Below are 22,281 nucleotides of genomic sequence, written 5' to 3'. Positions count from 1 at the left end.
TGACAAAATGACTAGTAGATATTCACTAACCACCACCTATTAAGATCAACAAACTTATCATCTCATTAAGAGGCAGGAATCAAATGCTTGGAAAGGTTCTATAAAACTATGCAACAGTTAAAGAATCATGGGAAATAACACAAGTAATGACACAGAACATATAGACAGATCAACAAGAGAGAGTTACAGGCAACAGACAACGCAAACTCCATTTTTATGTGGGAAAATGGTATCAACTCTCTTGTAATGAGTTCCTAATTCTTAATTTATCAACTTAACATTAAGCATTTAGGAGTGACAAAATAACACTGAACCCATTTAGTATCAGCGAGTCTCTCAGGGAGTTATTTAAATATTTATTTTATAGTTATTTCCTCCAGCTTGTACCATCCAGTAGGTTGGCTATGAATATTAACTTTGAGAAAAAAATTTCTCCAAACTTACTTCTTGAAGATATGCTTTCAGAGTCTCAGCCACATGCCCAACCCATGATACCCATCTAAAACTTTCATACTGGGGTTGAGGTCTTGATTCTAATGTTTTTATGAGAATAAATACTGGGAATTCAATCCATTCAAAGTGGTGAAAGCTTGGTATCTTGTTATCTTTTCTAAGAAACATTCTTAATTTGAAATGTTGAACTTAGACAATACAAGTCCCTTTAGTGACATAAAAGCAGCCAGTTTTTAAAAGATGCTGACAGATGTTGTGATAGTTTTTTTTTACAGCAGAGCAGAGTTCTCTGCTCTGCTGGATGTAATTAGGCATGCAGATAGAGCATCACTCTTTTTACTGGCCCAATGGGAGGGAGGTGGGGCCAGGGCCCCAAAGCTGTTCTTACTAAAAGGAAACACACTCTTTCTTTCATATGTAAATGTGTCTCGATTTCCCTAAAGAAATAGGAGTTGGTGTTTTCATTTTTAAAATTCTGCACAATGCTAAGTTTGTGGTAAGGAAAACATCATTTCTATTAATTTCAAGCACACATAATTTATCCATGTCATAAGGAACTTGGATGGTAAAGATGGCATACATGTGTGATTTAAGAACAGCATTTTTCGTGTCCTAGCAACATCATTAAATAGAGAATACATTGTCTTGTGGTCTGAATCATTTGAATCTGCTCAGCTTCCCTATTTTACCTTTTTTGATCTTCCATGCTTAGTACTGTGGTATCTAAAGTGATAGTGTCATAAACAATCAAATTGGTTTCTAGGTCAAGGTAGCATCTCTTTCTTTCAAATTCTTCAAATTTCTTTGCTATGTTTTAATGAGGAACTCTCTGTCTGGCTCATACAATTCCTGCAGGATATCCAGCCATCTTCAGCTTTCAGGTTTAAAAACACACTGTGTCTAGGAACAAAAGTGGGGTCCCTAGGGGACAGAGAGCACTCTCTGGTCTCCTTCCTCTGCAGGCTCCATTCTGGGGCTAAGTCCCAAAGCTTGGCTCACATGTGACTCCAGGGTCACCTCTCCTATACCAGGCAGAAAACACAGGAATCCGCATTTTACATACGCTTGCCATGTATTCTTGATTTGAATCTCAAACACCAAGTACAGAGCAGTGAAATATGAGGAAGCAATCAAAGAGGGCACATGAGCCCAAGGGGCCAAAATCAGAATAGGGCATCTTATTTGAGAAAAAGACTACGTGAGAAATGCAGAAACAGGAGTTCCCATTGTGGTTCAGTGGGTTAAGAACCTGACTAGCATCCATAAGGATGCGGGTTCTATCCCTGGCCTTGCTCAGTGGGTTAAAGATATGGAATTGCCAAAAGCTGTGGTTTAGGTCTCGGTTGCAGCTCGGATCCAGTGTTGCTTTGGCTGTGGTGTAGGTGGGCAGCTGTAGCGCTGACTCAACCCCTAGCGTGGGAACTCCCATATGCCACAGGTGTGGCCCTAAAAAGAAAAAAAAAAAAAAAAAAAAAGACATGCAGAACCACACACAGTGCCAGGCTCTGACCACAGGAACTCATAGGAACCGAACAAGGACAGAGTTAACTAGCTCGTAAATACATAGACATGTTGCTCTAAAAGCTGGAAGGAACCTACCTCCCCCACCTCCTAGATATGTAGGGAAGCCAGTCTTTCCCTTTCCCAGATTTATCAAAGAGGCAGTATCCACTGCCCAAGACCAGAGTTGTCTAGGAGTAGAGCCAACGGCACATAGCTCATGCTTCCTGTGTGCTAGGCAGGTGGTCAGTGCCCCATAGAGACAGTGTAGTACAGGACAGATGATGGATAATTTAGTGGGGATAATGAGGAAACGTGTACCAAAGGCAGTCCTGCTATTTGCCAGTAGTGTTACCTTGGACACAGGACATACATTTTCTGAAGTTTAATTTTCTAATCTAGAAAATGCAAGTAACAATACCTCCACATAAACACGGCCGGTACATAAAAGACACTTAAATATTATCTCCTTCTTCTATACTTCGTTGTATCTCATCAAGCCTACGTTTGGCAAAGTCCACCAGGATATAGAATGGCCCATGGTGACCGCAGTTACACTGCTAGTAACTGGTAAGAGCATACACTGCTCCCTCCTACTGATAAGAATACATTCTACTTTCAACCTAACATTTGACAGGCCTCTTACAGTCCATGCCAACACTTTGGACACTCTTGAAATTTCAGCAGAAATGTATTTTTCCATGATAGGACAAAACCATCTGGAACTTACTGCTTATGTGCGTTTGGAGCTGCAGCAACAATAGCGCTCTTATGAACTCAGGCTCCACACTGTCTCCTAAAGGGATTAGACAGGCCTCATAATGTGTTAGAGGCAGAAAAAAGTGACCCCAAAAGGGGCTAAATCCTTGGTTGTCATTAGTATTTTCTCATGTCAACGCTGTGATTTGAGAAGACAGAAGGAACTGACTGACTTGATATACTTGTCTGATCCTTTAGTATTTAGCAAAAACTGGAATGTTTTATTTGACCCCTATGGGAAAGCAGCTAAACTGCGCAGTTTGTTCCTGAAATAAAATAGCAGCAGTCAAAATATTCTTAAAGCCCCTTAGAAATCAGAACATCACAGGTTTATTAGAAAGTAAATGCCCCACGCTTACAGGTGGCTGTTAACATTGTTTTATTTCCTTTATACAAAAGTAGAAATGACAGAAAAAACACTCTTAACAGAAAACAATACCACTGACCTGGTCTCAAGGAGAAGCTGAGCCAAAACTGCCCATGTTACGGGGAAAGGGAAGTTCAACCAACATCCGCAAACACTCATGCAATTGATGAAATACAAAGTGGTGTCAGTGGCTTGGTGAATGCCCTGGGGGGGGAGGTTGAATAAATCCAATCTTAAAAAAACATATATTTGCCCAGTCATGCTTTTAAACAGCATCTCTTCAAAAACAAGTTATATACACAAATATCACCCAAAAGTGTGTCTTTTATACTCTAGTGCTATAAATTTAAGGCATCCTGATAGTCTGTTCTTCTGCTGGTGAGGCATTGTTCTCATGGTTCTATTTCCACAGAGGACAGTCCCAAAATTTCCAATGGTGTCCAAAGGGCAGCAACGAGAGATAATAAAAAAAATGATTTATAAGAAGAGTTCTTTCGACTCTGGCTCAGCCACGTGCCTTATGCTGCAGGATTTCTTCATTTTTCTATTGATGTCATTATGCCTAAGCAGAAGAGAAACCACAAGGCCAAAATTAGATAAAACTATGGTCAAGTTACAATACAAGGCCACTAAACAGCTCACCAAAAATGGAAATTATCCTCTCACAAACCACACTGAAGAACACTTCATTCCAGTAGGCAAATTATTCCCTTTTCATATAAACCACTCTTTAAACTATAAGAGCAACGGTCATATAATAACGCACTTTGAGGACACTTTGCAATTTGGCTCCGGAAGTAATTTCTCAATCACGCTGACTGGAATCTAGGCAAAATTCTATACTCAGGTGAGTTTGATCCATCAAACAAAAAGTACAGTCCTGCTGGTTGAGTGGAAATAATAGATACTTAAAGTGTAGTCACTGGATTCCCTGGCAACACCTTTTACTTTCTAGTGAGCTTAAGCATTAAAGAGTTTAAAGGAAATGCTTTTCCTTTGGGTGTAAGATTACTGAGTAGGAGCAGGTTAAAAGACCATGAGTGGATAAATCTATGAGAAAAAGAAGAAACTATGGAGCAATAATGCTGTTTTTCCCTCATTACTTGATATCTCATAAACCTATAAGAAGTACCAGCTCAATGAGTTTTGCTTTTTAAATGGATATCTCTCTTGGTAGAAGCATTCATTTTCATGAGATATTCATCCCATTCTGGGTATAAACTCATCAAGAGAGTTATCTCCTGAGCTTGAGGGAGCTACATATTACTAAATTCCTTCTTGTTGCTATACCAGACAAAAACCATCTGTTTCCAGGAATGGTCCTTGCTTACATGAGGATACATGTGGATGGAGAATCCCAAGTGCGGTTCTATGGCCTCAAAATCTACCTATTTATAAATACCACGTGGTATATTCTCAATATTCTAGTTAATATTTGATCATCATCACCATCTGAAAGTTATAATTCTTATTTTTATTTATTCATCTGAATAGAACTTTAGGGAGTTGTTCATGACCAAGAGAGGGAAGAGGGTGAAAGAAAAACCTGGTTGGTTAAAAGACGTTCTAAGAACTTCAAATTAAATATGATGGATTAAATATACACATTTATCATCACTTTCTTATAAAACAACACTAAGGTGAAAGTAAAGAAATAAAAAAGGCATCAACCTAAATGAGTAAGGGAAACAGGAAAGGAGATGATGACATGCAAAATGCCAATGAAGAAGCTGGATGGACATGTGGAATTGATTTAGCAGAGCGGGCAGGAAAAGAAGAAATCTAAGGCCCCTATGGTCAGGGAACCCAACGAACTGATTTGAACTGCAAAACTCAGGAACTAGAAGTACTAGGGACTTCTGAAAGTGAGAGTGGGGGCTGTACGGGTGCTAAAAAATGGAAAGATTCTTTGCAAAACTTTGGAAGTAGCAGTGCATACCCTAGATTACCTTCCTGACCCAGTGTAGCCAGGTGACTGTTCCTTTCCCAATGTGAAAAAAGACCGGTGTTTACAGTTGGCAAGGCATGAACCAGAGACTCTGAATCAACTGAAGTGGGTAGAAACTATGAGGTTGAGTGAAAGCCCCTACAGAACCCAACTGTCCTGTTAGTTTGACCTAGTAATCAGGTAAATAGGCCTTAGAAGGAGACTGGAGTTTCCTTACCTTAAGAAATCAAGTGCCAAAAGTAAAGTCCTATAAATACTGACAATTAGTGAGTTTCCCCCCAAAAGAGCCTAGTACTTAACCAGTCTGCGTAAAGAAACATCTACTAGTCAATAAGCCTCACCCATAAAGACAGAGCTTTTATTCAGCTTTAGTGTTTCGTTCTTAAGTATGAATGAGTCAAGGACCACCAGACACTTGAGAAAAGTGCTGTTATGACAAAGACCAAAATAAATAGAGAAATGGAAGTTAAAGTGAATAAATAGAGGTATTATAGAGAGGTGATGAAAAATTAAAAGAAGAAAAGAAAAACTAGGGAAAATGCTTGCAATTCATATTACAAAGAATTAATTTTTATAACGTGTAATATAAAGAGCTTATATAAATCAATAAGAAAAAGACTAGAATTCCAATAAATGTAAAATGATTAAAAATAGTACATATAATGAAATAATATGTAGCTATGTAAAGGAATGAAGACGCTCTCTATACTAATACATAAAAACCTCCAACATGTTAGGTGAAAAAAAGCAAGAAGCAAGACTGTGTGCATTAGCAGTACACCACCTCTACCGTAAAAAGGAAGGAAAGATAAAAATATCCCTTTGTATTTGCACTTGATTGTAAAATTTAAATGTCTTGCATATAAAATGCTGTGCAAAAGAAAAAAAGAGAAAACCAGCAAAGTGCTATTAGAAATTAAATCTATAATAGCAGAAATAAAACATGAGAAAGGTTGGAAGTTAAAGTTCAGCAAATATCCTAGAAAGAACTTTTAGAAAAAGCAAAAGTATGGATAAAGACAGAAGAATAGTTAAAAATAGAAAAATGCAAAAATAGAAAAGGATCAGTCCAGTGTGTTGGACATTAGAATAACAGCATTTCCAGAAAAGTGAACGGAGAAATTGCAGGGAGTAAAATTTCCGAAGAAATTGCACAAAAACACTTTCCAGAACTGAAGCATATAGGTTTCTAGGTTGAAAAAGCCCACTGAGTGTCCACACTCCAAGAATGAAAATGGAATCACGGCCAAGTGTCAAGAAATCAAAATACTGGTGATAAAGAGAAAGCTATAAAATCTTCCAAGGGACTACCAATTAGAGAGGAACTGTGCTTCCTTAGTTCTTGCTTAGAACTGAGAGAAAAATGAAGTAATCTGTTCAAGACTCTGAGGGAAAATAATTCCCTACCCAGAATTCTACACTTAGCCAAATAATCATAAGCTATATGAGGGCAAATCAATGATGCTTTCAGACAGGCAAGACCTCAAAATTTTAACACTCCTTTACCTCCCTAGGATAGGAAGATGTGTTTGCCAAAGCAAGAGGATAAACCAAAAACAGGACAAGACAGATTCAGGAAATAGGGCTCTATACAGGAGAGAAGCAAAAGGAATTTCCAGGATGATGTATATGGGAAACTGCAGGATGACAGCTGGGTAGCACTGCCAGATAGCCACAGGCCAGACTGGGGCAAGAGGGAAAAGGGTGTCTCCAGGAACAGACTGAAAGGCAGAGGTACTTCTTTTGTCTGAATGCACTGAAAGGAGGGTTCCATCTCCAGCAGAGGTGGTTTTTTTTTTTTTTTTTTTTTTTTTTTTTTCCAGTGCCACACCCGCAGCATATGGAAGTTCTCAGGCTAGGGGTCAAATTGGAGCTGTAGCTGCTGGCCTACACCACAGCCACAGATCCAACCAATGATATGTGACCTACACCACAGCTCAGGGCAATGTCAGATCCTTAACCCACTAAGCAAGTGAGGTCAGGGATCGAACCCATGTCTTCATGGATACTAGTCGGGTTTGTTACCACAGAGCCACAAATGGGAACTCTCTCTAGCAGAGTTTTTAGGATTATATTGTAAACTAAAAAATCAAAATTATTGTCTCCAGGGGAAAAAATAAAGTTACATGAATCAGGAAATGTAATAATAGTACACTACATGGATCCTCTGTGATTAGTATTTAGATAGCCATAAGAATAATAAACATCAAATACTGATTTAATCCCAACGACTGATAGAGCTATACTGATGGTGGGAAGAGGACTCAGGGGTGTGTGTGTGTTGGAGTTGGGGGGAGGGCAGTATTGGTTGTCAAAATAGAGCTGGACAAATCTGGGTTATTGTTGAGAACATGAATTTTGGAATTAAGCTAAGTTGAAATCCTGGCTGCATAATTTTTTTTTTTTTTTGGTCTTTTTAGGGCTACACCTGCAGCATATGGAGGTTCCCAGGCTAGGGATTGAATTGGAGCTGCAGCAACATTATATCCAAGCCGCGTGTGCAACCTACACCACAGCTCACAGCAACACTGGATCCTTAACCCACTGAGGGAGGCCAGGGATTGAACCTGCGTCTTCATGGAAACTTAGTCAGATTCATTTCTGCTGAACCATGACAGGAACTCCCTGGCTACAAAATTCATTACCATAGCTCTGGTGTAACCTTGGGCAAAATATGTAATCTCTCTGTGCCTTGGTTTCCAATCTGCAAAATTTGGATGATAAGAGTATCTACCATATCATTGGGAAAATCAGAACAGTCAATATGCATGAAGCACCTGGAATATTCTTCAGTACACTGTTAAGCGTTTTCATAAGTGTGAGCTGTCATTTTAGGCATCCTACTGGACAGTAGGATGCCAATAGACATTAGAGATAACATGTAAAATTGAAAGACTGCCTGAGCATGTTATTTACAATCACAGAATACTAGAGAAAACATCTGAAGGAAAAGCAAGTGGCTGATTCAGGGGGCAGGAGTAGAGAACAGGGTAGGGGGGGTACAGGGGCAGCCTGTTTTTGATATGAAGCTAACATTATACATTACTACTAGTACTTATAGCACTTTGACAAAAAATTAAATGAATAATAAAAATTAAAAAGAAGTCTCGAGTTGTAGAGTAAGAATATCATCACCATTTGGACATGGATGGAGTATTTCTACTTCACCATAAGAGGCGCTGTGCTCAAAAACACTAAAAGCACATTCTGTAGGACAAAACTCAGCACGATTAGAGTCCATACCAAGTAAAATGTTAATTTGAGACATTTATCTGAATAATATCAGGATGAGTCAAGTCTTTCTGAACCCTTCAATTTCCTAGTCCTGAATTACTACTATTCAAAAAAAAATATGCAAAAGTGTTTGGGTAATTTGAGCATGAATTATTCAGATAATTTGCAGCTCCTTGATTTCATTTTTGGATATAAAATCACATTCTCAGTGACCAAAATTGGAAAGGCTTACATTTAAATAACAGTTTTTCAAGTCATCTAACTTGCTGACTCATCTAGGCATGGATTCCTCATTTCCACAGCCCAGGGTGACCAGACGGCAATTTATTTAGAGGGTTTGTCTAAAACAGCCCACGGAGAGGCACTGCATTTCCCACTGATAACCGAAACAGGTAGACTGAGTTACTCTGGTGATCTCCCTCAGGCCTTCACTGAGAGCATCTCTCTAAATCCCATCTACTAAAAACCATGATTCTGATTCAAAGAACGAAAACGTATACTCAAATTCCCAGTAAGAATCTCACCGTAGGTGGGTAGATGGGAATCAAAAGGCCTAGATTTCTACAGAGTGTACCATTCTTTCTGCGGGATGACAGGCTTCGTCCTTTTTATCCCCCCCCCCCCCCCCCCGTCTTCTTCCTCTGTTTCCTCTCTAGATCTCCCTCTCTCCCAATACTCTGAAGTCAGAACCACGTGCAGGCACCAGGCTAGACACTGGGGTACGGACTGGAACCACTGAGGGTGGGGCTACTGAGGGTCCCTGCCCTCAGGAAGTTCTTGTACGTTTCATGGAGTTGATGTGTTTTAACGGTCGTCTCTCCTAATGCTCCCTTGATTATGACCTTGCTGAATGAGGGGACATGCGTAACCTTGGCCAAGTAAAATGTGTGGCTTATTGCTAAGGACATCGTTGAAACAAGGGTACTGGCAATCCAGGAGTCTGACATCCAGGACGGTCATGCAGCTGCACAGTTCTCAGCACGGGAAGGAAAACCCCAAATGGCTGTGGCCGGCGGGGATGCTCAGTGAAGATAATGGAAGGTGTTTGGGTAAATATATATATTTATATACATTATTTACTATATATATAGCAACTATAAATATATATACTTACATATATTTATAGTTACCACATATACGTATATATATTTATAGTTGCTATATATACATATATAGTACCACTTATATATATAGTTACTATATATATGTATATATATTGATAGTTGCTATATATATAACTATATATAAACAGTAATATATATACACAATGTAGTAAATACATAAATATAAATATATATATTTACTATATATAGTAACTAATATATAAAAATTATATAATATATAATATAATATATAAATATATAGTAAATAATATATAAATATATATTATATAATATAGTATATAATACTTTTATAATATAGTATAAAATATGTATTATATAATATATACTATAAATATATAATTTATATTATAGAATACATTTTATATGTGTGTGTGTGTGTGTATACATACACACACACATATATATACATACATACATATATACACACATTTTTTTTTGGCTGTGCCTGTGGCATATACAAGTTCCAGGGCCAGGGATCAAACTTGCACCACAGCAGTGACCAGAGCCACAGCAGTGACAATGCCAGATCCTTTACCTGCTGTGCCACAAGGAAACTCCAAGTCTCTGATACTTCTAAGTCTCAAACGACTTGATGCTTCTTTAAAACTCCAACCTTAAGAGAGTTTATGGACAGACCCTGCTCTTTTAATGTGCAAAGACACTCTAGTGGTGGCCAGAAGGTGCAAATATGACCTTGGTTCCTGTACTGATCCCCCTTGGAGTTACACAAATCAAAACTGGACTCTAGGGGTCGGGAAGGAAAGGTAGGTGGAGGTGGAAGAAGGGAGTTGTTGCTTCTTAACTCTGGGGACTACACTTAAACCAGGATTAGCATGCTCAAATATTGTATTTGTAGTGGGATGACTCTGGTTTCCAAGGCAGATCCCCCGGTTTGCACCCCCCTACCTACAGCTGCTGAGTGTTCCCCATGTTCATTTCCTGCCTCCCAAGGGCAGTGCTTTAAGACAGAAGATAGGGTCTTACTTAGTTCCATAGCTTTTTCTATGTCTCAGCTCATCATGCTTTGATACTAAATCTTGTTCCACTGTCTTCCTGTGATGGAATATGCCTTCTCCTTTTCCCCAGAGGGTATAAGGAACTGATGAAAAGAAACTCCATTTGTGAATCACGCGCTCGTCAATCCTGCAAACTCTGGCAGCTTTTATAATGAGTTTGCTAAGTTGTGCCCAGACACTGGAAAGATCCGATCACTTTGAGGATTCCCCATAACACAGGCACTTTTCTCTACACACAAGATTCTTGCAAAACTGTGACCCATTTCAAAGGAGCTGCCACTTAATGGATGTCATCTGGAGAAATGGTTCAAGACTGAGGTCTCCTTTCCCCTCCAAGTCATAGGGACAAAGATTCTGTATGAAACAAGGGTTTTCCCCTCTGAAAGGAATGAGAGCCCTAGGGAGGCAGAGGTGGGGGTGCACAGGACAAGAGCGGGGCCAGAACACCAGAGAAACATGGATGGGGGTAGGCAGGAGACGGAGACCAGAGAAGCCCTAGGGGTTTCTGGAGCACAGTGAGTCACCCCAGGAACATCCACTCCTAGACTCAGTGGCTCTGGACCCCAGAGCCAGTACAGTAGACACAGAGACACAGAAAAACAAATTTCAGATCAGAGATGAGAACTTGAGACTATAGTTTCGGGGCAGGAAGTCTAACGTCTCTAGCGTTAGCAAATACCCTTTGTTACTAGCACCCTAACAAGTCTTCTACACCATTACCTTGGTAAGATGCAGTCTGGTCTCAGGGGTTCCCTCTACAACTCTGCAAGCAACATTCACTCAGCTAGCTTCCTAACACACCGCTGACTAAGCAATTGCATAATTATCCCTTCAAGGATCCTTCAAAAGCCTACGGGTTGAAAACAAATACTTTAAGGTCAAACTTTAAGACTAGATGAAAATGTGGTTCTTTCTATTATATCCAGAGAAGTGATGGGAAGGTTGCCTTTGTGGACCAGGATCAGGGATTCCTTTCTGTGCCGACTACATTTTCCATCATAATTATGGAAATGCTGCTCAGTGGGGCGAAGCCTACACTCTGATCAGGACAGGATTCAGCCAGGGCCTCTACTTCCCTAATGTCTTTCATTAGTGTGTTGATTTTTCTGTTTAGTAGTATGTCCTGAAAATGAGGACAGAAATGTGTGAGTGTGCGCATGTGTGTGCATGTGTGCGTGCATACGAGCATGCCCTGGTGGCAGGGGTACCCTAAACTCAGACCTCCAGGTAACCATCGTCATATCCTCATATCATTTCAGGCCAAACTTGCCACTCTCTTTGAAGTGGCTGTTAAACAATATTGACATATAGGTGAAATCCATGCTACCAGGTCTTGGCTCTGGATGTATAATTCCCAATGTGGCTAATTCCTTGGCAGTAAAACCCACACTAACGGTGTTTATTGCTTAATGGCTCTTTTTTTTTTTTCTTTTTAGGGCCACACCCAAGCTGGCACATGGAGGTTCCCAGGCTAGGGGTCAAATCTGAGCTGTATCCACCAGCTTATGCCACGACCACAGCCTCAGCAATGTGGGATCTAAGGTGCTTCAGCTCACAGCAACTTGGGTCTTTAACCCATTGATCAAGGCCAGGGATCGAACCTGTGTCCTCATGGATGCTAGTCAGATTCATTTTCACTGAGCCACGATGGGAACTCCTTGCTTGATGTCTTTTTAAGGAGTCTCCTCTCATGTTGGTGCTAGAACTAGGGGTTTTCTAATGTTAACCCCTTGGGCCACAGTGCCACATGGTCAACGAGGATGTGACCAGTGGTGGCCAGGGGTTAATGCCCTCTGCCCACCAGTGACCGGAATCAATGCTCACTGCATGTGTCACAGATCTCAGATAGACTTAAACTCTGGGAAGTGAATGTCTTATTGGCATTTTAAGATAGATAATTGCAAATATTCCCTTGGAGCTGTAATCACTCAAAACTAACTTGTCCTTTTATGAGAAAAAGTAAAGATAAATCTGCTTGTTATAAACAAAGTCATCCTCCACAGTTGAAACACACTGGGAAAGATATTCAAAGTAATAGAGTTGAATCCAATTTTAAAGGGCATTGAAAAGAAATTTAGATTCTTTGCTATCAAGCTGTGACCAATTTAGAAAAATAAATAGCAAACAAAACCTCCTTACAGAGTTGACATTCTTTAAAATGTTATATTTATTGTTCCTCTTTTCCATTTACTAGGGAAAGAGAAATCTTAGGAACTAAAATGTGATTCCAGCGTAGGTCTGGAATGAAGGTCCACTGCCCCACTCTTTCTCCCAGGGCTACACCACTAGGGCCATCAGGGGCATAATGTTTAGAGCAGCTCCAACCCAATGACAATGCCGTCCCAAGTTATATGATCTGGGGCAATCCCTGCCCCCGACAGGAGCCATGTGGCCTTCAAGCAAATTCCTGGGTCAAGATTTGAAGGCATCACTGATGGATGGACACGTGGGTCCCTTTCTTTGTTGCATCTTTCTCTGGGATGCCCTTTCTAAGGGTCCCACAGGGGAAACGAAGCAGGCACCAGAATCAATTAGCATGGGAATCGCATCCACATTCCCACACCAGCTTATGTCTCTGAGGAATCTTTCTTTCAGCCAGAGATATATCCATCCTTACTTTATCTAGGCAGTGGACTGGGCCAGTTCTCTCTGCCTCTGTGTGATGATGAGTGAATCAGAGGAACTCACCCTCTCTAGCATGAACAAACGAGTGGATTTTCACTTTTCAGGAAACACAAGCCAAACTAAAACCATGATCAAGTATAAGTCAAATGATAAGGCAGGGAGGGGAAGGGGTCAGGATGTTTACTTAAATATACTGAACATTTTTACTTTGAAGTTTCTTTTTGTCACTCAAAGGTAACTGTTAATACATAAGCCAGTGAAGCCTTCAGAAGGACTGTTCCTTAAGCAGAGTAGGAAAGTGCTAACCCAGTTGTCAGATATCTGAGTAGTCTCTTAACCGTATTTTGTGCTCCGATTTTTGTAATCCTATTAGAGTAGGTTGTTCGCTTTGTTCCCTGGCTTGTAAGACGACAGGATGAACATATCTGGCAGGAGAATCTACTGTGATACTAATTGTCTGGTTTCTATGCTGTAGGAGCAGGGAAGAAATGGGAGGTATTCTCCTTCCCTCCCAAGGAGTCCACCCAGCCTTTTGCTTCCTTGCCTCAGGGTATTGTTGGTGACTTCCACTGAAGGGCAAATGCAGAAATTTCCAGGCATCAGAAAATACAAAGTAAGCTGGGGAAGAAACAGAAGTGGGCCAATACCGATGTCTGGGAAGGGAAGGGCTATTTTTTCCTATTTCCCTTCTCATCCAGGCATTGGCTCCCAATACTGGTCAAGATGCCCTGACCCAGTGTGGCCAGAAGTAGCCCAGACTGAGGCAACATGTGAATCTGACCCAAGCAGAACGCTGGTGACCAGTAAATACTGAAGCGCCAAAGGGCTTCCTGCAATGTAGAGAATTAACGAGACCCCTAGGGGCACCTCTGAAAATGACTGAGATTTACTTTTCCTCTGGCCTGAAGCAGATTAAACGTGATTTAGAGGGTAAAAAAGAAGAGTGACATTTCTTACACCTTAGAATTCTGAACTAACATTTATATCCACAACACATTCACTTGCATATGTGTGTGTGTAACTATATACACATAGACACACACAGTCATACAAATGTTTCAGAGGATTTTGGAAGGGTGCTAAAAGGCATGTCATAGCTTTCTTTTAATTTAAATGACTAGTCTCCTTTAAAAACAGGGGATGGGGTTCAACTCTTTCGAAATAAAGCAGCCAAGAGGCACTGACTGCATTAATCCCCTCACCTGCTCTCTTCTTAGAACTCCCCTGTTTTTGCTCTGTTAGAGTCATGGGTATCCCCAGGGATGAAAGAAAGCTATGCTGGGTGGACTTTGCTCAAGGAAGAACCTGAGCCACTAGGGACCTTGGAGGTGATTCTTTGATGGACCCAGTCCATACATTTTTGAATCTTGAACATTTTGTGTGACAAAGGCTATTGTTTTGTTGGTGGGCACTCACTAACTGGCTTCTGGACCAGCATCGTGGTTCCAAATTGCAAGAGTCACTTTGGAATGGCAAGACCTCACTTCTCCCAAGGGCAGCCGACTGGTGACTGAAGGAGCTTTCAGTCTATAAACAGCAATGAAAGAAAACCTCAGCTTTGTTGCAAAGTGATTCTGATCAGAGGTTGACTCATTCCACCCATGACAGGAAACTTAATTTCTATACTTACTTGGCACTTGACTCCATTAAAACAAAGACTGAAAGACAAGGTCAACTGAGGCACCATGTGTTTGTGAAGGGGATAGACTTAAGCCCTTCCATTACTTGCTCCCTTTCTAAGGTCCGGTTACAAGTCTGCCTGGTTCTATTTGGGGGAAGAGTTGTAATTTCCTGCCTTCTTGGTGTCAGTGCCTGTGAAAAGTGCTTCAGGACACCATTTAAAAGTTTGTGGAAAGCTTTTAAGTTTAAGGAGGTCCTGTTCGTTTATTTTTATTTAAGCTTTTTTCACAGGAAACAGGAAACAAAACAAAAAGAAAACCTACAGAATGGGAGAAAATGTCTGTGAACGATATGACTGACAAAGGAATAATCCCCAAAATATATAAACAGCCCATACAGCTCAATATCAAAAACAAAACCAAACAACCCAATCAAAAAATGGGCAGAAGATCTAAATAGACATTTTCCAAAAAAGACATACAGAAGACCAATAGGTCATGAAAAGATGCTCAACATCACTAATTATTAGAGAAATGCAAATCAAAACCACAATGAGGTACCACCTCACATGGGTCAGAATGGCCATTATCAAATGGTCTATGAATAATAATTGCTAGGGAGGGTGTGGAGAAAAAGGAATCCTTCTATACTGTTGGGATTGTAAATTGGTGCAGCAACTATAGAGAATAGTATGGGGGCTCCTTAAAAAACTAAAAATAGACCTACCATATTATCCTGCAATCCCAGTCCTGGAGAAATTCATAATTAGAAAAGATACATGCACCCCTATGTTCACTGCAGCACTATTCACAATAGCTAAGACATGGAAACAACCTAAATGTCCATCGATAGATACGGACAAAGAAGATGTGGTACATACATACAATGGAGTATTACACTGCCTTAAAAAACAACAAAATAATGCCATTTGCAGCAACATGGATAGACTTAGAATTATCATACTAAGTGAAGTAAGCCAGACAATGAAAGAGAACTATCATACAATATTGCTTATATGAGGAATCTAAAAAAAAAAAAGGATGCAAATGAACTTAAACACAAAACAGAAATAGACCTACAGACACAGAAAACAAACTTATGGTTACTAAAGAGGAAAGGAGGCAGGGAGGGATAAATCAGGAGTTTGGGATTAACATATACACATAACTATATATAAAAAAGATAACAAAGACCTACTACATAGCATGGAAACTCTACCCAATATTTCACAACAATATATAAGGGAAAAGACTCTGAAAAAGAATATATAGAGAGATACATGTATACTAAATCACTTTGCTATACACTTAAAATAACAGAACACTGTAAATCAATGATATTCCAATTTTTTTTTTAAAGGGTCATGCAATTCAAAGCAAAGGCATGGCACTGCTGTGTGATACACCCCCAGCACCACATACCGTGCATAGTTACGCAGATGCTCTTCAATCAGCGTGTTAGAGGAAAGATTGATGCAGCTGCCGTATATCTCCTAGAGAGGTGCAATAAAAGTCATCTGAACACATGCAACAAGCTCAGCACATGCACAAGCCTCAATAAACAGGAGGCATGCAGGAGAGAGATTAAAGGACAGAAGATTGGGATACACTTTAAGCAGCATGGGGAACTGCTGACATCTTGACTCTTGAGCAAGAGAACCCATTAAGTTACCTGGGAAAGTTTTATTCAAGCAATGTAAGTGTGGACCTATTTAATAATCAAAGGTCTGGTGTTTGGGATACAAGTGTGACTTTTCTAGCTGAAACAAATGTATGCTAAAGTCTTTCATGACAAAGACAACTCACAGTGGACATCAATGTGTAATGAAAATTTGTGTTGGGTTAGAGTAATATTAACTAAAACTTGATTTTAGTATTGCAAAAAGAATTTGGACAGTTCTTAGACCTCATTATAATGGGATTTTATCTTACAGCAAATAATAAATTTTGCAGGTGTGACTCTCTAGATTGCACGATGGATATTCTGGATCTTTCCATCCCTCAGAGAGTTTCATATTTTGGCTGCTATACCATTTTGCAGGCATGGCATGCACAGAGCATGCAGAAAACATGGCCTAAAAAAAGATGTTTGTATATCTTATTCACTGGATTTAAGATTAGAGTGCATGGTTTTCCAACAAATGCAACTATAAAATATAGTTCACAGTGCTCTCTGCCATCCCCCGCGTGCTGGCGAGTGCTTCAGGCCGCTAAAGCTTTCTTAGGGGCTTGTGGTGTAAAATGCCCATGTGGAGGTCCTTACGGTGTTTGCAGTCGAAAGGTCATTCCAAAGTGGAGTAGTTAAGTCTTTGGAAATGGAGTTTCTACTTATGTGTCCTTTAATTGGGCTTGAGAATAAACTATCCAGTCGCATGAGGAGATGAAACTCTTCCTGAGGCAGAATCAGTGCCCAAGGAGGGCCTGATTTCACATGGATTTATTGTCTAATCTTGTAGAAATGCCTCCCAGTCTACGACTCCTCATTCTCAAGGATTAAACTACTTAGGGAAATCTAGGGACCAGAACATAATCTCTTGTGATTTGTTTAATTGTTCTCCCTTAATGTATTTTCCAAGGGAGGAGCAACCTGTACTCTCAGAGGATATAGCTCATTAGGAACACAGGAATCTGGCTTTCTGTGCATCCTTTGGAATTCTGGGGATTCCCTCAAGGTGGCCAAGGGAGCTATTTGTGGTGTTAGGAACAACTCAATTAATTTAAAAGAATAAAAGGGAGGTTCTCCAAAGAACACTCACCGCCTTATTCTTCCCTTTGCCAGCAGAGCTCCCGGGGTTTCCTTTACTGTCTGTGGTCTTCCGTCCAAGTGAGTTAAGGGCAGCGTGGACGTCTTTAGCTGGTTGGATGCCTGATAGTTATTATTATTGTTTTGGTTGCCACTCAACGTCTCCATGATGGATCGGAAGGTTCCAAAAGGCCTTTTCAGTTGATCCCCTGATTCGTTCCCCGCAGAGGTCCGTGGGAGGGCCTGCCCTTATCTCTGTCCTTTTCGCCGTTCTGTTCAAGGCCACTTTGCTCCATCTGCACCACGGGCTCCTCAAAGGTAACTCTGAGTTTCAAGTTCTGAGATGTCCGGCGCTTGGAGGATGGGGACTTGAGGGCACTCTTAGGACTCGTGGCCACTTTCTGGGCGGCTGTGCTGTCGGGGCTGGGCTGAGGGGGTTCTGCAGGGGGCTGGTTTGGGGGAGTAGTTCCTGAGCCTGGACACTGGGATTCCAGGTCTGGCTCGCTGCTCTCTGAGGTGGGAGATGGGCTATGGCCATCCAGAGATTTGGAGGCCTTGATACCAAAGGGAAACCTGCGTCCTGATGCCAATGTGTGTTTCTTTATCATCAAGTGTAAGCTTTCGGCACTGTCCACACTCTCCACGCTTTCCACGATGGGCTGAGGTCTGGGCCTGTCAGCCTTTCTCACGGGTGTGCCCTTGGGGTCCTCAGAGTTGTTGGAGTCTGTGTCCGACTCACTCATTGACCGCTGCATCAGCTGCTTCAGCCTGGCTAACTTCAGTTCCCTCTTCTCCAGAGGGATCTTTTTTGAGTTTCTTGAAGACGCCTGGGCATCCTGGAATTCCAAGGACAGCTTTTCCTGCGTGCAGACGTTTTCTGAGATATCTTTTCCTAATAACTGGCGGAGGATTTTATCAGAATCTTCATCTTTTGCTTTGGCCCTAGCCCGGCTGGATACAGACAGGCTTCCAAGAACCTGAATCCCTCCTGGACTCCTGGTTTGCTTTTGGCTAGAGACTCATCATCGGTATCTGGGGATTTCCACTGGGACTTTCTGGAAGCTGGGGAAGATGGTGAACTGCAAGAGAATAAAGGGCACAGGAGATGATTTCCTAGAGGGTTAAAATGACTCAGCCATGAATCACTGCATGGCTTTACTGCTGCTAATAACTTACACATCAGAAAGACTGAAACAGAATAATTAATGTCTGTTTAAAGCAATTTGTAAATAGTTCATGGTGGCAACCATAACCAGTATCGTATGCCTCATACCTTATGCTATGACGGCTAAATTTATCTACTGTTGCATTGTTTACACATCAATATTCACAAATGTTCTGACTAATCCCATCTTCAACAATGCTGTGCTATTTCACGGATGAAGAAATAAAAGATTCTGAAAGAGTAACTGAGTAGTTTATAGTCATGGAAAGAAGACACAGCAGAGTCAGAGATAAACTCAAGTCTTCTGACCCTAGGATCTGTGCTTTTTCCCTATGATATTTCACTTTTATTTCTCTTTAGAAGAATAAGTGTTTTCTGGAGTTCCCATCATAGCTCAGCGGAAACGAATCTGACTAGTATCCATGAGGATGCAGGTTCAACCCCTGGTCCCGCTCAGTGGGTTGAGGATCTGGCGTTGCCATAAGCTGTGGTGTAGGTCACAGAAGAGGCTCTGACCCTGTGTTGCTGTGGCTGTGGTGTAGGCCAGCTGCTGTAGCTTCCATTTGACCCCTAGCCTGGAAACCTCCATATGCTGTGGGTTCGGCCCTAAAAAGACAAAAAAACAAAAAAAAAAAAACAAAAAAAAAAAAAGAATAAGATGTTTTAGGTTTTTATCTTCTTAAAAGATATTAAAAGAAAGTCCAAAAGAAGGCTCAGAGATTAAAGACACTTAAGAATTCTAACCACCAACATTCCTGGTATTACCTGGGTGAAGAAAGGAGTGATCTGGCCTCTGATTTCTGGGCTTCTAGAAGGTGTTGGAGCTGGTTCTGCAGTGTGACACGTTGCATTGTCTGCCTGGGAAAGACAAACCAAACATCTAAGCTCCCTGATGCATGACTACTTCCATAAATTAGTAGGTATAATTTTTCCATGATAATTTACAGTAAGTTGCAATAAATCCAAAAGCCTCATAAATGTACATAACTGTCATCCTCATAATTCAGAAATTTTTTTAAGGATACAGTCAAAAGTACCCCCAAAGATGTTTATTACTCACATTAGTAAAAAACTATAAGTAACCTAAATGCTCTTCGGTAAGACCAAATAATTTATAATTATTTCTGTGAAGGCAGCTATTAAGAGAGATGCTATATCTGAATATCTATAATATAGAAAAAAATTTCCCTAATATATGTATATATACACATCTATAAAGTATACAGTATAAAGTATATCTATATAAACACGCACACACAGTGTATTTTACTTTAAGTAAAAATTACAAAATACTGTTTGTAGTATAATCTCATTACTTCATTTTTAAAAAAATCTCTTTCTCTCTCTCTTCTTCCTACCCGCCCTCTTTTGAGCTGGAAGGATATATTCCAAAATGTTACTTAGTCTTTCTAAATTGTTTGAATTCTTAAGTAACTGTATTAATCTAGCCATCAGAAAAAAATGAAGCAAGCAAATTACTTCCAAGTTGGCTAAAAACGATAACTTGAATTTTTCTATATAAAAGAAAAAAAATGAATAGCAACACAATTTACTCTGGATATAGACGTGTTTGTATTAGAATGTGCTTTAAAGTTAAGAAAATAGGTTAAAAGCCATAGGTTACAGAACGTGAAATTTGTTTAAAAACACATAAGACTTATTACAGTACTTGACAAAAGTAAAGTAAACTAATTCTCATTTTGGAGGAGTAAGTAGGATTTACTGAACTCTGTAGCATTAGTGAGGTACCCCACCGCCCCACAAAGATGTCCATCACATTCTAATCCCTAAAAAGTGTGACTCTGTTACCTTGCTTGGCAAAAAGGGAATTAAGGTTGCAGATGGAGTTGAGGTCACCCTGGATTATTGGTCCATCCAATCTCATGCATGTGTCAATAATAGTGAAGAGGAGGCAGAAAAGGAGGTCAGAGAGAGGCAAAGCATGATGTGAGAAGGAGGAGGACTCAATCTCCGTTGCAGACTTTCTAGATGGAGGAAGGGGCTGTGAGCCAAAGAATGCAGTGGCCTCCAGGGGCTGCCAATGACCTTCCGCTGACAGCTAGCAAGAAAACAGAGACCTCAGTCCCACACCTGCAAGGAAGTGATTCTGCATACAATCTGAGTGAGCAAGAAATAGACTTTCATCATTAAGCCTTCAGAAAGGAATGGCAAGTGAAGATATCTCAATTTTAGTCTGGAGAGACCCTTCCTGGTCTTCTGACCCACAGAATGGTAAGATAAATGTTTTTGTTTTAAACCACTGAGTGTGTGGTAACTTCTTACAGGAGTCAAAAACGAATCCACCCAACATCAAAACTGGTAGCCGCTCTTGTGAGCTGGGACAAGGAACTTAACGAATGAGTGACGGTGTTCTTAAAAGAACTGCTGAATCGTGGACACTGGCTTGAGGAAGCCCATCTTCTCCAGGTCAAACGTCACTGCACACGCTCAACAGCTGTTGGGCGTCTAAATCTATTTCTGTAAGATCAGACTTGCACAATACCCTTCCATCATTCCCAAGGACTCTCCTTTTCTCAGAAGTGGTCACTCTCAGTCCTAGTTTGATCCCTAAGACCAGAGAAGTCTGTGACCTCATCTTATCTCACTCATTCTGTGACTCACATACGGAAAACTTAATCATCTAAAGCAGGAGCCAGAAAACTTTTTCCTAACGGGTCAGAGGATAAATATTTTAGGCTTGTGTGCCACACATTCTGTGTCATAATTACTCAGCTCCACTTCTGTAGCATGGACTCAAGCCTAGATAATATGTAAATAAATGCATGTGGCTCTGGTTTTTGCTTTTTGTTTTCCACACTCGTGGCACGCAGAAGTTCTCAAGCTAGGGATCAAACCTGCACCACAGCAGTAACCATCACCCACTGATGTATGGCTCTGTTTTAATAAAACCTTATTTATAAAAACAAGTGATGGGTTGGATTTGGTCCACAGTCCATAGTTTGCTGACCCTAAATGAATGAATAAAAAACAAAAATACATAAGAACACTGAACTTTTCCCACCTTGAAATTTGGTGCTGCATGTCAAGTTTTTTAGAAAAACATTTAGCAGGGACTAAAATAGAGGAACAAAGACTATGGTCTCCTTTTAAAGGGTTTTTAGGTGTCAAAGCGAATATGACACAGTCAAGGAAGCTACTTGGAGGCAATTAGGTTGACTGATGGCAGGAATCCAAGGTATGAATGGAGGAAAAAAGGACTCTATCCTTTAGATTCTAATCAACTTTAATTCTAACATGTGAGCATGTAAAATATGAATATATGAAAGTATGTGAGCATATGCATAGTGTATTATCTATTACAGCTGCTGTAACAAAGTTTTACAAACTGCCTTGCTTAAATGACAGAGATTTATTTTCTCAAACTTCTGGAGGTTAGAAGTCCAAGACCAAGGTGTTGGCTGGGCTGGTTCCTGCCGAGGCTGTGAAGAGGATCTGTTCTATGCCTCTCTTCTAGTTTTTGGTGGTTTGCTGGCCATCTCTGGCATTCTCTGGCTTGTAAATGAATCACCCTCATCTCTGCCTTCATGGTCACATGGTGTTCTCCCTGTGTGTCCGTCTCTGTGTCCAAATTTCCCCCTTTTACGAGGGCATGAGTCATACTGGATTAGGCCTAACACTGACGACTTCATTTTCACTTGATTACTTTCGTAAAGACCCTACCTCTAAATAGGCTCACATTCCGAGGTACTAGGGGTTAGGGCGCCAAC

At 40.5% G+C, this 22,281-nt stretch overlaps 1 protein-coding gene across 2 annotated transcripts in view; it reads right to left on the bottom strand.

Annotated features, from left to right (window-relative positions):
• The window catches only part of SNCAIP (synuclein alpha interacting protein), a gene marked incomplete at its 3' end in the record, with an annotated part of 67,700 nt that continues 62,821 nt past the window's right edge, over positions 17,403 to 22,281 (bottom strand). For both annotated transcript variants that reach the window (NM_001105053.1, NM_001105054.1), the window contains 5 exon segments: positions 17,403 to 17,472; positions 17,475 to 17,627; positions 17,630 to 18,371; positions 18,374 to 18,467; positions 19,319 to 19,411. In NM_001105053.1, the coding sequence (NP_001098523.1) occupies positions 17,403 to 17,472; positions 17,475 to 17,627; positions 17,630 to 18,371; positions 18,374 to 18,467; positions 19,319 to 19,411 (1,152 nt within the window).

Source organism: Sus scrofa, chromosome 2 (assembly GCF_000003025.6).
Source record: "Sus scrofa isolate TJ Tabasco breed Duroc chromosome 2, Sscrofa11.1, whole genome shotgun sequence".
NCBI lineage: Eukaryota > Metazoa > Chordata > Mammalia > Artiodactyla > Suidae > Sus > Sus scrofa.
This window is presented reverse-complemented; position numbering and strand designations above follow the sequence as displayed.